Here is a 14616-nt window from a genome sequence, read left to right on the forward strand (position 1 = left end):
TTAGCTGTGAGCTGTCTAGTAGAGGACACATTAATAGCGTGTGTGTGTCTGTTCAGATCAGCCTCGGTCTGAATTCACCAGGAACTCCAGTTCTTTGTTGTTTAGCAGCTCCATTTCCTCCAGTCAATCTCATTTTCCATCTCTTCTCTGTATGTTTATGAAGCAGATTCATTAAGCCCTGGGATTCACATTCATTTTTCACTCAAGTTGACATGTTTTCATGCATTATCTTGCGCTGCCCAGAGCTCTAATCACAAATTTCCATTGACTTTGACCTCAAAAAGTTGTTTCACATTTTGTCTGAACACAGGGTAAAAAAGTCAGTTTGGGGGTTTATAGGGGGGGCGGGGGGGGGGGGGGGGGGGGGGTTATGGGTAATAAGTCTTAATGCGTATGAATGAGCGTATTTCTCAAACAGATTATTCCTTAATTCTTTGTCTGAGTAATGCTGCTTCTAAGATGCCACAGCTGTCACTGTGCTCCCTCTAAATTTACTCCTTTCATAGTTTTGTTCACATGAATTTTTACGATTATTGATCTGATAGGGTGAACCCTAACATCCCTTTACGGTTCTCAGTGTCAACTTGGGGACGGTCGTAAGAAATAAATAATTGTTTGAAGATTATCCACAAGACTGAAGTTTAAGTGCGCTGAATCAAATCTGCTGCAGAGTGGAGATGATTTACTTTGTTGGGGACGTTTAGCCCCGGACGCCGAGGTTCCCTTTCAACCCACATTATTGATTCTCTGCATTACTCCATCGTTCGCTACCTTCCCTCTTGTTCCCTTTCATCCTCTTAATTTGATCTCTCTGCCTCCCTCGGAGTCTCTCTTCATTGAGATGCCGTCCCCTTCCCCACATCCATCAGAGCATCGCCTCCCTCGCTCTCCCACTCCTCTTATCTCATTACTCTCTCTAATTAGCCCCAAACGAGCCCGCAGGAACCAATAACACGCCTTTGCTCATGCATATCAATGAGATTCACACACACACACACACACACACACATCTGTAAAGTCATGTTTTATTTGTGTGTGTCACTGCATACGTCCGCGTTATTCACGTCAGTCTTTCTGATATTTGCATTTGTTGATTCGGCCATGAGTTTTTGGCAGACTTTACTTTGGTTGATTATGCAAGAGTTGGTGTGTCTGTGTGTGTGTGTGTGTGTGTGTGTGTGTGGCCAGCTTGGATCTCAGTTGGATACAGGAAATGCATGTTTGGTCGGGAACAGATGATTGTCACTGTCCCAGGCAGAACTCTGTACCAGGAGGTGGCCAGTAAACACACACGCACACACACACACACACACACACACACACACACACACACACACACACACACACACACACACACATACACACACACACACACACATTCTGTTCACTTGCAAAAAAAGAAAAAACATGCACAAGCAAAGAAACAAGTCCATTAATGTGAATAGATTAGCGCCACACTTAACTTAAAAGAATATTTAATGTTTATTTCACACTGGTAGACGTAGATGTGTGTTCTTTATGCTTCTGAATGCATTGTTTGAACATAATATTTTGTAAATATAGTGACATTCAGTCGAGTGGTGGGTTTAAACGTGGTGAGAGGGTTTATTAGTCAGCTGTGTGTGACTGAGATGGGAAGTAACCGAGGCACAGCTGCAAGTGCAGCTAAACAAACACTCATACATAAAAGATGAGTTCCTCTCCACCCCGCTTTCTCTCTCTCACACACACACACACACACACACACACACACACACACACACACACACACACACACACACACACTATATCTAAAAGTGTTTACCTGAATTTATTGACTAATCTTCTTTTTGTAGGATTTAATTTGCTATCTCTCTGTGTGCTCAGGAACTGGACAAACAAGGTTCCTCGTTTCCACTTATTTTAAACCTGTCTGGATCTGAGCACCTGTGTTTATTTCTGTCTTTTCCACCTCTCCTCTCTCCTCCTCTCTCCTCCGCTCTCCTCCCTTCTCCTCCCCTCCTCAGGCCTCAGTCTGTCTGAGAGGACAGAGAAATACCTCCAGGTTTTTTTTTTAAATAATCATCGCCACTCAGCTACGAATCTAGTGTCCGTGTATGAAATGGGCTGTGCCATCGCTCCCCGTTGTGCCATTGTGTGATGAATTAACAGCTTTGTATATTATGACTGTGCATGGAAGCAGGTCACGGTGAATCAATAGTATCTGTGGAGTGAAAAGAAACCCAATCTCTCATCTTCATCTCTGTCTCACAGCTGTATCTGTCTTTTTTCTTTCACAACCCCCCCCCCCCCCCCCCCCCCCCCCTCTCTCTCTCTCTCTCTCTCTCTCTCTGGTTTTACCTCGTGCACCCAAAAGCAATGAGTGACTTGAAGGGCAGAGGGTGAAAACACAAATGAACCACAAAGAGCGAGTGAGTGACAGAGGCAGAGAGCAGAGGGAAATGGAAGGGATGGACCATGTAAAAGAGACGGGAGAAAGAGATTGTCTCCGATATCGATCTGGTAATCCTCGTCGTGCTCTCTGGCGATTTTAATCTTCCTCCTACACAAGAAGAGGAGACGCAGGGAAAGGGCGAGAGAGAAGAGCAGTACATGGAGGGAGGGAGGGAGGGAGGGAGGGAGGGAGGGAGTGGTGGAGGGAGAGACGAGAGAGGAGGAGCAGTGCCATCCAGTGGTGCAGAGGAATGCTGCAGCACTGAGGGTTTCTGGTTTCATTGATAAACATCTGTCACTGTGTGCTCATATGTGTTTGTCTGTGTGTGTTAATGAAGAGAGCTGCTCATTCACAGCTACACCAGCCAAATGCAAAAACACAGTCGACTCCTTTCAGCCCTCTTTTTGGAACAGACGCTAATAAACAGTGAACATATGGTCCCCGAGACACACTCTGACCTTGAAAGCACATTTAGACACAGGTTTTTTTTGTTTGCACGTATGATTAGTCTTTATTTTCATAAGAAAAACTAAAATCACAAAATAACAAATTATAAATAATGACAATATTTTACAGCATACAGTATTGTCACTTAACTTTTACGCACTGTTTTTTATATTTTAGTCTCTCGCCAGAGCAACGTTAAAGCTGTTATAATGGTTTTCGTTGTTGACAATGGATCACATGACTTGTTGGTGTCTTTTAGCTCATCGTTTTGTTTTATGGCCGGCTAATCAATGTTTTACTGTTTTGGTTCAGTCTCACGGATCTCGTTGTTCCTGTTTTCAGCGATAAAGCTCTGACATCCCTACTGCACACAACTTGGTCAGCATCAGCATTGTGCCCTCTGGTTCGCTGAAAACACCTGTTCTTGTCCTACTATAGCTGTGTTTTCATTAAATTCGGGGGGACATGTCCAACTCACTTTCAAAATCCTAGCTTTTATCGTTTCAGTTTTATTTTGGAGCTTGTTACGGCTGCTTGCAACCTGAAGGGAATAACTCCTGCATGTTTTCAAAATCTATATTTTATTTTATTTACAGTTTGAATTACTGCTTGAATTAATCATGAATCAGCAATAAGACAGTAACGTTCCTTGTTGGAAAAATACAATGTAGCATTATCTATAATGTTGTGCTGGGTTGATTTACCTGTAACTAATATAAATATGTTAAATCATATATTTATTCAGTCCAAAACCTCGTGGAACAATCTCATGTGGTAGAAATATTCATGTGTCCACATACTTTTGTCCACATAGCGTATCAGAATATACACCCTGTTCAAAGCTCTGTCTCACAAAGAAGCCTATTTTCTGCCTCCCGCTCTACCTCTTCTATTTTCCCTCCGGCTATATCGCGATGACCTCAAAAGCCATTTATTAACATGGATTATATGTCGACAGGAACAAAACCTGTCAGATGATCAGCAGCTACACCTTTCTCTCTCTCTTTCTCTGAACCAATGAGCCACCTGACACAAAGATTGAGATAAAAAGAGCGAGCGAGAGAAGCCGGAGTAATATATGAGAACAGAAGAAAGATTGACCGTCATTGGCCTTCTCTTGGTTCATCATTCAGCGAAGGCCCGGGGTTTGATTTTTCTCTCTGTGTTAGAGAAGAGCCATCAATAACTGAGCTGTTAAAGTCAAACAGCTCCTCTGGCAGGGAGATCAGAGGAGAGGAAAAGGAGGTGCACAGCTTCTCTTGTTGTTTTCAAGTACAGGACATCAAAGTCAAATGAAACACTGATACAGTATTTATAAGATAATGGTGGTTATTGGGATTGTTGGTCTGCTCGACCACTATTTCTGATGCAGACTGAAATATCAACTACCGGATGGCACATTTTGTACAGACACTAATGACTAAAGACTAATGACTTTTCCTCAATAGCGCCACGAGGGTGACATTTGTAGGTTTTCAGTGAAATGTCTAAAACTATTGGATGGATTGTCATGAAGTTTGGTACAGACAGTTCCCCGCAGGATTCATGGTAATGCGATGACTATACTACATACTACACATACTACACATACTACACATACACGTACACATACGTACTACAGTCTTCCTGCTGATGTTGATCCTTCCATGTGCATGGTGACCTGTGCGGTGCTCAACATCCTGCAAATGTCGTGAATACATTTTCCCTTCCTGTCACCTTTGTGTTGGTCAGAAAATTAAGAATTTAAATTGCCACTGAAATTATAATGTACTGTCATCAATCAAAATGTAACAAGCAATGACTTTATATGGAGAATGTTTCATTTGAAGCAGTTATTACATTACACGTTTTATTACACTTTTTAACATGTAACATTGTTCACAGTTAATATATAATTTGCAATTATTACATCATCCGTTTTTATTACAGTTGTTTGTTACATTATGTACAAAATGTTTTTGTTTCACATTATTAATTTTTTTAATTGATGTATTGTCATTTTTTAGAATCATGTTTGTTTGTAATGAGCAGTTAATTTGTTTAGCATTATTACTTTTTATTCAAATCTTTCTTACATTATTCACAATTATGTTATAATTAGTGCTAGGCAACGATTACAATTTTTAATCGCGATTAATCGCATGATTTTTTGCGATTAATCGCATTGTTATGCGCAAAATTCATTTAAATAAATCATTGCTTTTTTGCTTTTTGGGGTATTTTGGTCAGACACATATGCAATGCTGAGTACCGTAATATGTGTGGTATTTGTTTTAAATGTACGTTGGTACGTAGAGGGTGATAAGAAGCTGTACATGGAGGGACTTAGGACCCAGGGGAATGTAGGTGAAGGAAACAGGAAGAGACGGAAGACACGCCACACAAACAGCTGTTCACCGCTAGCTGCCTGGTTCTTGTGATAAAAATGTCCGCTTAATAATAAAAAAAAAATTTTAAAAACTGCGTTAACGCGCGATAAAATAATTGTCGGCGTTAATCAATTAATGCGTTAACGCATTAATAACGCGTTAACTTGCCCAGCCTTAGTTATAATGCCTCACCTGTTTTTAACAATAGTTAATGCGTTAGGTGGAATTATTACATTGCATTCATTATGTAATGGCCCGTTATGTTATAATTTTTTGCAATTATTAATTAACCTGTTATATTGACATTGTTGGCTTTTCAAAGGTTATGAACAGTAACTATCAGTTTCCAAACAGCCTAATCTGGGTCCTGAACTTCTTGCTGAGGATGAAGTAGATGATCGGGTCCAGGCAGACGTTGAGAACTGACATTACGATGGTGACCTCCGTCGCGTAGTGGAGAAACTTGCTCCATGAGCAGCTCCACAGGAACGCTTTGGGAAGGAGAACCAGGTGGTAGGGGACAAAGCAAAAGCAGAAGACGCTGACCAGCACTAACATGTTCCTGCGTGACTTCGCAAGCTTCGTGGAGCCGGAGGATGCCGGCTGCCTCTGCTGTGCCAGCGACACCTGCCGGGCGGTGCTGTAGTAGAAGAAGACCAGGGAGACGAGGACAGACAGGAACATGACGGTGGAGCAGGTGTGTGTGATCTTGTACAGCGAGCTGAACTGGCCGTTGCTCGAGCCTTCGCATCTCACCAGGACAGAGGTGAAAGGTTTCTGGCCGTGGAACGACAGGATGACGAAGGCGTTGGTCACGGCCAGGAGGAAAACCCAGGTTACAGTGGAGACGATGTGAGCGGCACGCACCGTCTGCAGGATGTGAGTTCCTAAAGGTTGAACAACCTTCAGATACCTGCAGAGGAGAGAGAGGCGTCATTGGAGGACTTCAATGAATAACAGTTTTGAGTTCAGCATTCACCTGCTGCCCTCAAGTGGAAACTTTGTGTGTTTGACGTGGGAATGTGATCTGCTTGGCGCCAAGAATCACTCTTCTCCTACTCTTCAAAAGGAAACACAACTTTCACTCCAGTAGTTTTGTGTGTTGACAGAAAAAAACATGACATTGGTGTGTTCCTGTTTGTATTGATGCAATTGTGAAGTCTGTTTTATGCAACAAGAGAATCAAACTTCAAACTGGCCTACCTGTTAGCGGCGATGTAGCCCATGAACATGATGCTGGCGTAAATGTTGAGGAAGAGGACGGCGGTGGCAAAGTTGCAGTTGATCGAGTGGACGGTGGGGGAGTTGCTGGCGTACTTGGCGATGCGGATTGGGAGACAGAGGCAGAGCAGGAAGTCGGCGGCTGCCAGGTTCTTCAGGTAGACCGTGATGCTGCTGGACGCCTTCTGCTGAGCTCGGCAGAAGTAAAACTTCACGATGAAGCCGTTGAGGGGGAGACCCACCTGGAGAGGAAACATGGTGACGATGGAGGAATTTACAATTTGCAACATTTACAGTCAGTCAAAAGAATTTTGGATTTGACCTGATGGACATAAGATGATCATTTTCTACCCAATCAGGGAATCAAAAGTCTTTTACACAAGTCAGTAAAAATGAAGCTTGTATGAGCCCAACCAAAAAACATCCTGATAGCTGAAAAGATTTCGGTGAAAGAATGAAATCATGACGAGTTTCATTTCCTCAGGAAAACATTATCTAACTCATGAAAATGTTTCCTCCCATGAAAAAAGGCATAAAACATCTGAACAGACTGACACTTGCGTGTATTGTGTTGAAGAAGGAAATTGATCTGAATTGTTGAAACTCACCAGAAACACGAGACTGTGGACCATCACGAAGAAGAGGTAGGCTGACCCGTCCACATGATCACAGGGGGTCAAGCCGTCGTCTTTGGTCTGGTTTGTGACTGATATATTGAAGGCTGAACGCACTTCCTCTCCTTCTTGGTCACTCATTTTACAGCGGTGAACCCAAATTACAAATCTTCATTTTCACAGTCAGTCCAAGAAGACAAAAAGATCAAGATGTATCACTTAAAGGAACAAATGGATGGTTTCAAATCAATTTAGAGTCTTCATTGTATCATCAACACTGTTTCATATATCCTACTTAATGGTCAGCTGACCGTATGATTATGAATAATAATACCTTATCAGCATCAGTATGTCATTTTCAGCCCATAGATATATTTATAAAATCCAGCATTGAAACAGTAAAAGTGCAACGAAGAGAGGATGAAATGGCGGCATTTACCTGTCTGTAACTGTCAGTGTGGACGTCCAAAATAAATACTTTTAACTGAACTACATCCGTCTTCACAGCAGTACAGCCATGTGGTTATGATGGTTTCCGAGTAAGATAGCACCTCTACTAAAAAAAATTGTAAAACCACACACGTTCCTGCTCACACACAGCTGTTGAGGCGTAATTTTATCTTCTTTTGTAGCTCCTTTGAAGAGGCCACAATTACCACTGAAGACTCTTTTTCGTGTCGAGCTCTCAGTTGCAATGCCAGTCTGTCGGCCAATAGAAGATACATTCTTTTGACATTGTTGATCCCACTTTTGTGCTTTTTTTTCTAAATGAATCCATTGATCCATATTTCCGCTGCTTATCCAGGTCTGAAGGCAGCCCAGACAGCTTTCTAGCCACGTCCCTTCTGAGCCATAAGGCCTTGTGGGATACACAGTGTAATCCCTCCAGTGTTTTGGGTCTGCAGCGGTAAGATCCACTCCAGTTTGAGTAGCTTGTGATGTCCAGGAGGCGTCCTTCATCAGCTGTCCCAAACTGTTGCAAAGAATCAGCGATTCCCCTCCAAGCGTTTCCACACAACCGAGTGCTGCCAAATAAATTCAGCCACTATATCCGTGATTTAGTTTTGTTCACTACCCCAAAGCTCATGAGCATAGATGAGTGATGGAAAGAACACAGAACCACTCACAGTTTGACACACGTTACTGCTGATGTGGCAGTAATCTGTGTGAAAATCACAAAATGTAAAATGTGATATGGTTCAACCCTGGCGGGGCCCAACAGCCACTGAGAAAGTGCTTGGTTTTTGGAAAAAACACCTCCGGCTCTGCAAAGACCATATGCATCGTGGGAAAGGTCAAAATGTAAACGCTCAGGAATTCATTGTGGAATTACAAAATCTGATATTGCTCAGCATGACAAACAATGCCAATGGAAAAGTCAATTAGGATCCTTTTTTGTGATGGACTCAAATGTAAAAGCTTCCACGTGAGCAAAGGTCAGAGCTAGTGACGCAGCATTAAGACCACTCATGATGCGTGAGAAGGTAAGAGACCGGTGTTTGATACCACATGTTGTAACAGTGTTGTTGTGAAGTGATTCATTTGTGACAGAACGTACTTTCCACACAGGACAGGGTCTGCTGCATGGAGCTTTACAGGAAATTAGGCTGTCAAATGAGTCACCAGCGTTATTCACAAACTAGATAAGGAAATTCTCTCTCTGGACTTTAAATACTGAGGTCACGAGTTCAACTTCTCCCAGAAGGTTATTAGAATTTTCAGACTTTTATGACTTTTTCGCATATCATTAAAATCTTTATTCAAGTTTCCTGAATAAAAATATCTATTTTCTTTCCCTTTTCGTTTTTTTTTTGTGCCTACAAATTGTTGAATTCAAACACATCAGAATGTGCAATGGCTTTCTGGATTATTGTGTAATTGTAGAATAATTCAAGTCTGTAAAACCACCTCATTACCAGAACCAATGAAGCAACACTATGACCTCAGCTTCTGTAGATCTTTGAGTAATAATGATCAACTTCATTGGTCCGTGTAAACAAAGCTTATCAGTGTCACATGCTTCCACAGACGGGGCCTAGCAGACGGTTTAAAGGTGCCTTGTTTCCCACCAGATTCACTTCAACTAACGGAGACCAACCTTCCTCTCTGTGATGATGATGATGATGATGCAGGTAAGAGCTACAGGTTCATTAAAACCAGATTATTTTAATTTTATAATGGAAAAGAAATGCTGCTCCTATTTTCTTGATACTTAGAAATGATTTTCATAATGTTTGTTATTTCCTAAAACAAATGCCTCATTCTTATCATGTGCTATAATTAAGATTGAATCATATTAATGATTAGCATTATTGTTTAATGCCATTAGTAGTAATAGTACTAGAACTAGTAATGTCTGTGGGAGCAGCTTTATATTGTCAAGATTTAAAAAACCCAGAACTTCAGCGGAGATTTTAAGGTAAAATTTACGAATGTTATTCAGGGAAGCAAATGTACGTGTTTCACAGTTTACAGTCAAAGGTTTGTTATTTATAGGTTGAAGTTATTTCTAATAGATTATCTAAACCATTTAACGGTTTAATCTTGCTATTGTTAAATTAATCAACAAAAAAATAGTGAAATTGTTTCTCTGTGTTATTATACTGCGTACTGGTTGGTGCCGTTGATTAATGTTACTGAGGAGTTTATTGCTGGCTTTATAGTGTTGTTAGTTGTTGTTAGTTACACATTAACAGGCACTGTCAGCCCCATGTGAACACATTATCTGTTTCCAGTTGTCAGATCTGTGAACTCGCTGAAACAAACAGCAAGCAACTTAAATCAAATATTACAATGTCAAATGAAACAGCACAGGAAATAGATGTAGATAGATTGCTGTTTTAAAATGAACCTCTGCTCCAGAGAGGCTCGGACTAATAATAAACACAGCACTGCTGCAGTTCAAACACCCAGTGGGACGAGTTCAGAATAACTCAGCAGGAAACCCTCAAATGTTGTAACTGTTGTTTGCTTCCAGTGATGCAACTTGGTAGTTTTCTGAACCAGAAAGAATGCACACAATGCACGTGAATTATTGAGCAGCGAGAGTACAGGAGTGGAGGTGGATGTGTTTATATCTTAAGTATTGATGAAACTTGTTCTTTGATACTAGCGTCAGGATCAATAACCAAAACACTGGATCACACTCTTCTTCTCTGCTGCTGTTGTGTGCACTCGCAGTTCAGAGAATCCATACAATAAATACACCGACCATTAAATACTCTCCTCTGTGTTACCGTGCATGTGATAAAATACTAACGTTTTAAACACAGAAAATACAAATGACAAAAATTAAACACTGCATCTGACAGTGAGGTCAGCAGATTATCCATATTAATCGAGACTCTGAGACATTGATGTCGACATTTTTATATATTAAATCATGCATCAATCATTTAATTGCATTCACCTGGTTATTATTGAGGTGGAGAGGCAGGAATCTCAGTGGCAGATATTTCAAAAACTCATAACATAAGTATGAAATAAGAGCACAACAATAAAATAGTGATTTACTTCATATTATTTAAATACTTTTTTTGCAGAGAAGGCTAATTGTTGAAACAAATGAAAAACCAGTAAATATATATATGAACGATACAATACAGAACAAATACATAGTACACAGAAAATCCTGTATTGACTGTAACACGAGCTGTCACTGAAGCAGAGATTGAATCATTGTGCAACAAATAATAAATTAATTCTCGCCATTTTATTTGCTACAAATAACCTTAATTGTCACCATTCTTCATTCCACTTAACTGTATCATTCCATTCATTCCAATCGCTGTAAAGGTACTGTAGATATCATTGATCCCTTTTCTTTCACATCCAGGTGACATTATTCGTAGCTGTGCTGGTTCTTGCGGCCTCAGTTCCCTCCGGCTCCGAGTTTTATCTGCCCATCGACTGTGATGACATCTATCGCCAAGACAACACCAGCTCCAGTGGGGTGTACACCATCTACCCAGGAGGCCCCACCACGCCGCTGCATGTCTACTGTGACATGGACACCGACGGAGGCCGATGGACTGTCAGTACACCTCAGAAGTGAATTTAATGATGAAAAACCATGCAGAAATTGTAAACAAAAAAAAGACAATACATGTTGTTTGGACCGAGTTTGGAAAGCCCTCCTTCAGACTACTACGGGAACAAAAACATGAGCTGCCATGGCTGAGTCGCCACCAGGGCCTGTCTAGTTTGAAGCATAACTGGCGCTCTGAGTGATGAATTGTCACCGTAGTCTTTGTTTTGTCACAACTCCAAGAAACCTTTTAGCTCTTTGTTTCGCTTGTCTGATTTTAAAATCTTGTCCACCTGATTTCCAGATCAGTACAGCTGATAATACCACTGAATACTGTGTTAGCAGCACCAAACAACAGACAAAGTTGGCTTAAGTTTGCAGAAACTGAACTAATAGCGGAGTGAATATTTTATCAGGTGGCCAGAAACAAGACTCGCTATACGCTATAACAACTTTGTAAGGTTGTAATATCTCAAATGTGTTGCTTTCAACTTGTGCTGCTTCCTCCATGTCCTTTCCTTTATATATTTCCACGTTTGTTTGGTGTAACAAATGGCCTGCCATCAATACAACAGTCACAGAATGGATAGTAATAGATGTCAGTAAACCTTTAACATCTCTCTCTTCCTCCCATCTTCCCTCTCAGGTATTTCAGAGGAGGATCGATGGGACTGAAAACTTCTTCAGGCCCTGGAAGAGCTATAAGACTGGATTTGGGAATGTGGCCGGAGAATATTGGCTTGGTAAGTTCCTGAGGGGAAAATACATGAAACACATGGGGCCCTGTGCTGCTTTCCATCTTAATGTGCTTTGTTAGACTAGATAAGGGGCTGAGAGATAGTCTGAGGTGGAAGAGGTTAAGAAAAATGCAGAGTAATGACATAGGGCCTTGGTGCAGGAGGTGTTACAGGTCTTTGTGTGCCTTCACAGGCCTGGAAAACCTCTTCCTGCTGACTATGAGGAAGAAGAACCTGCTGCGGGTCGACATGGAGGACTGGGAGGGAGGGAAGGCGTCCGCTCAGTACTCCTCCTTCTCCATCGATTCTGAGGACGCTGGTTATCAGCTTCACTTGGGCAGCTTCACTGGCGGAGCGGCAGGTGAGGATGTGTTGCTTTGGGAAGTCTAGCTTTAAATGTCAAGGTGAATGGATGAATGAACTGTAAGTAATACAGGATGTTTTTAAGTTTCAGTGTACATGTGTTTTACTCATGTACTGTACTTGAGTAGCCTGCAAATGTTAGATACTTATACTTGGGAAATATTGTACTTTTACCTTTTACCTGGTGTCATTTAAAAAACAGTTTGAGGCTCAAACACAAATCTAAACGATTGGAAACCGCTGGTTTACTATTTAACAGTTTATAATCACATGTGTTTTTATGTAAGATAAGAACCTGAAAAGTGACTAAAGCTGTTCAAGGATCTCTATACGATATTCAGAGCATCATGTTTGCAGCAAACAACAGCTGTGTGAGGATATAGTGGAGTAATGTTTACATGAGCAGAGAAGTCTCTCTCTCCCTCTGTGTGTTTCTGTGTGCTTTGTTTACATAACCATTACTGTACGTAAGTGTATATTTAAAAAAAAAAGAAAAATAGCTAAATGACGACACAGTAGCACTAGTAGAAGGGCTTCCGAGTTTCAAACATCAGCTTAAATTCAACTAACTTTATTTATAGGGGACAGTTTGGAGGAACACAACAACATGAAGTTCACCACGTTTGACAAAGATCAGGACGAGTGGGATAAAAACTGCGCTCAGCATTTTCTGGGAGGTTTCTGGTACGGAAAATGCCACTCGGCTAACCCCACCGGCATGTACGCACCTCACGGTGGCATCGCATATGACAGCGTCCTCAACATTTGGCGGACGTGGAAAGGCCCGAACTACTCGCTCAAGACTATTGCCATGAAGATCAGATCAGTCTCTACATGTACATGCACACAGTAAGCAGATTATCTGTGCATTAACCGGATTGTGTTCATACATCATCCTACAGGTGAGGAGAGGTTTGATGTTGAGGTTTTTTTGTGTTTTTACTACTGAATTCAATATCCACAATTTTCATTTTGTGTTGTTTTTGGGGGTCCCTGTGGACAAAAGTGGAAGTGTTTTCAAGCGCCAGTCTCTTTAGAAAACCTCTCATACTGCAGCAGGGTCTGACACTCTGCCCCTATCCGCTCTGGTTCTGGTTCTTCCGTGCCTCCCTTCCCTAAATAGCCCAACATGTTGTCCTCTCTCACGTGCGCCACATAGCCTACTTCAGAGACCATCAAAGCAGGATCAACGGATGTTAAACGCACATTGAGCATTCAAGACTGTCTGAGACGAGCCTTTCTTAGGCGTGCAGGTTAATAACAGACGTGTTGACTAAACACACAGTGTCGCTCTTGCGTTGCACATCCTCATTTGGCTGCATGGGAGGGAAAGGTGTGGTCACAACAGGTCGGCTGACTTAATCTCACACAGCAAAAAGAGTCCAAACATAGAACGTGTTTCAACAATGAGGTTTTTGCTCCAGCATATTGATTAATGTAAGGGCCCACCATCTCTGCGTTATTGGTTATAAATAAACATGAACAACCGATGGTAATATAGTAGATGTTGCTAGATAGCAGACACGATTTTATAATGGAGAGATGGGAAGTAAGCACCTTGTTTATCTGTGTTGATGTACTTTTCTGTTGAGTTGAATTACATGTAAAAGGGTTTGTTTGTTCTAGTATAGCAGCTCATCAATAAACATACTTTAAAAAAATAAAGCAATGACTTATTTTGTCATTGTTACAATTGCCCCCAACCACAGTTACAGTTTCGCCCACCAAGGGAGTAACACTTTGATTTCTTGCATTTAATGTAATATTAAAGTTGTGTCCTTGTTGGTGAAAATGTATAAATTGTATTGTTACACATATATACTGTATGTTTCCTATACCAAGAGATCACAAGAGTGTTTCAAGTAGTCTTTGAGTTATGAAGGAAAATGTTTCGTTTGTCTCTGGTCTCCTGAACTTTTAATTTCTTTTTTCATTTAAATTTGTATTCCTCCAAACACACCAACACCACACTCAGATACAACAGCAACAACAACAAAACAATAAAAATGAAAAAATACATTCATCGCTTAACTGGTCTCCTGAACTTAACTTGCCACCACTAGGTCAACAAAGTTAGGATTGGTCCTGTCATGACACGTGTATAACTGTACAAATTTAACACCAATTTATCTTGTAGATGTAAAGAAATTCCACTGTATGAGAGACCAGTTTGACCTGCTGGTGGCGATAAAACTAGGATTCACCCATAAATGTCAAATAAGTCAAAATTCATGGCGATACATCCGATAGATCAGGAAAATCAGCACATTTCAGCTCCTACAAAAAAAAGAAAACAGCACAGAGCGCACAAAATATAGTCCCTGTAATTTATTTTACAAGGCGTCTGATTGAGTCCAATATATTCATTTATTTAAGTTAATTTAATCAGGTGCATTATGAGCCG

General features: G+C 41.0%; 2 protein-coding genes across 2 annotated transcripts; one reads left to right on the plus strand and one right to left on the minus strand.

The window, feature by feature from the left end:
* Positions 1-5589: 5589 nt before the first annotated feature.
* On the minus strand, positions 5590-7226 carry LOC306696338 (P2Y purinoceptor 14-like; the record flags this gene model as incomplete). Its single annotated transcript, XM_079159923.1, has 3 exons — positions 5590-6163; positions 6454-6713; positions 7080-7226. 3 exons carry the CDS (start codon positions 7224-7226, stop codon positions 5590-5592), a joined length of 981 nt encoding a protein of 326 aa, XP_079016049.1.
* Positions 7227-9125: 1899 nt separating this feature from the next.
* Positions 9126-14194, plus strand: LOC306695745 (microfibril-associated glycoprotein 4-like). The gene is made up of 5 exons (XM_079159064.1): positions 9126-9217; positions 10921-11118; positions 11759-11855; positions 12043-12210; positions 12794-14194. Exons 1-5 carry the CDS (start codon positions 9197-9199, stop codon positions 13063-13065), a joined length of 756 nt encoding a protein of 251 aa, XP_079015190.1. The 5' UTR covers positions 9126-9196; the 3' UTR covers positions 13066-14194.
* Positions 14195-14616: the final 422 nt, after the last annotated feature.

The sequence above is a fragment of the Pholis gunnellus genome, assembly GCF_910591455.1.
Source record: "Pholis gunnellus genome assembly, chromosome: 5".
NCBI lineage: Eukaryota > Metazoa > Chordata > Actinopteri > Perciformes > Pholidae > Pholis > Pholis gunnellus.

Excerpts from the sequence above, each read along its gene's own strand:
- LOC306695745 (XM_079159064.1), top strand. The coding sequence starts at position 9,197 with ATGATGATGATGATGATGCAG. Across the intron at positions 9,218-10,920 it reads TGATGATGATGATGATGCAG|GTGACATTATTCGTAGCTGT; the intron begins GTAAGAGCTACA and ends TTTCACATCCAG. Across the intron at positions 12,211-12,793 it reads CTTCACTGGCGGAGCGGCAG|GGGACAGTTTGGAGGAACAC; the intron begins GTGAGGATGTGT and ends CTTTATTTATAG.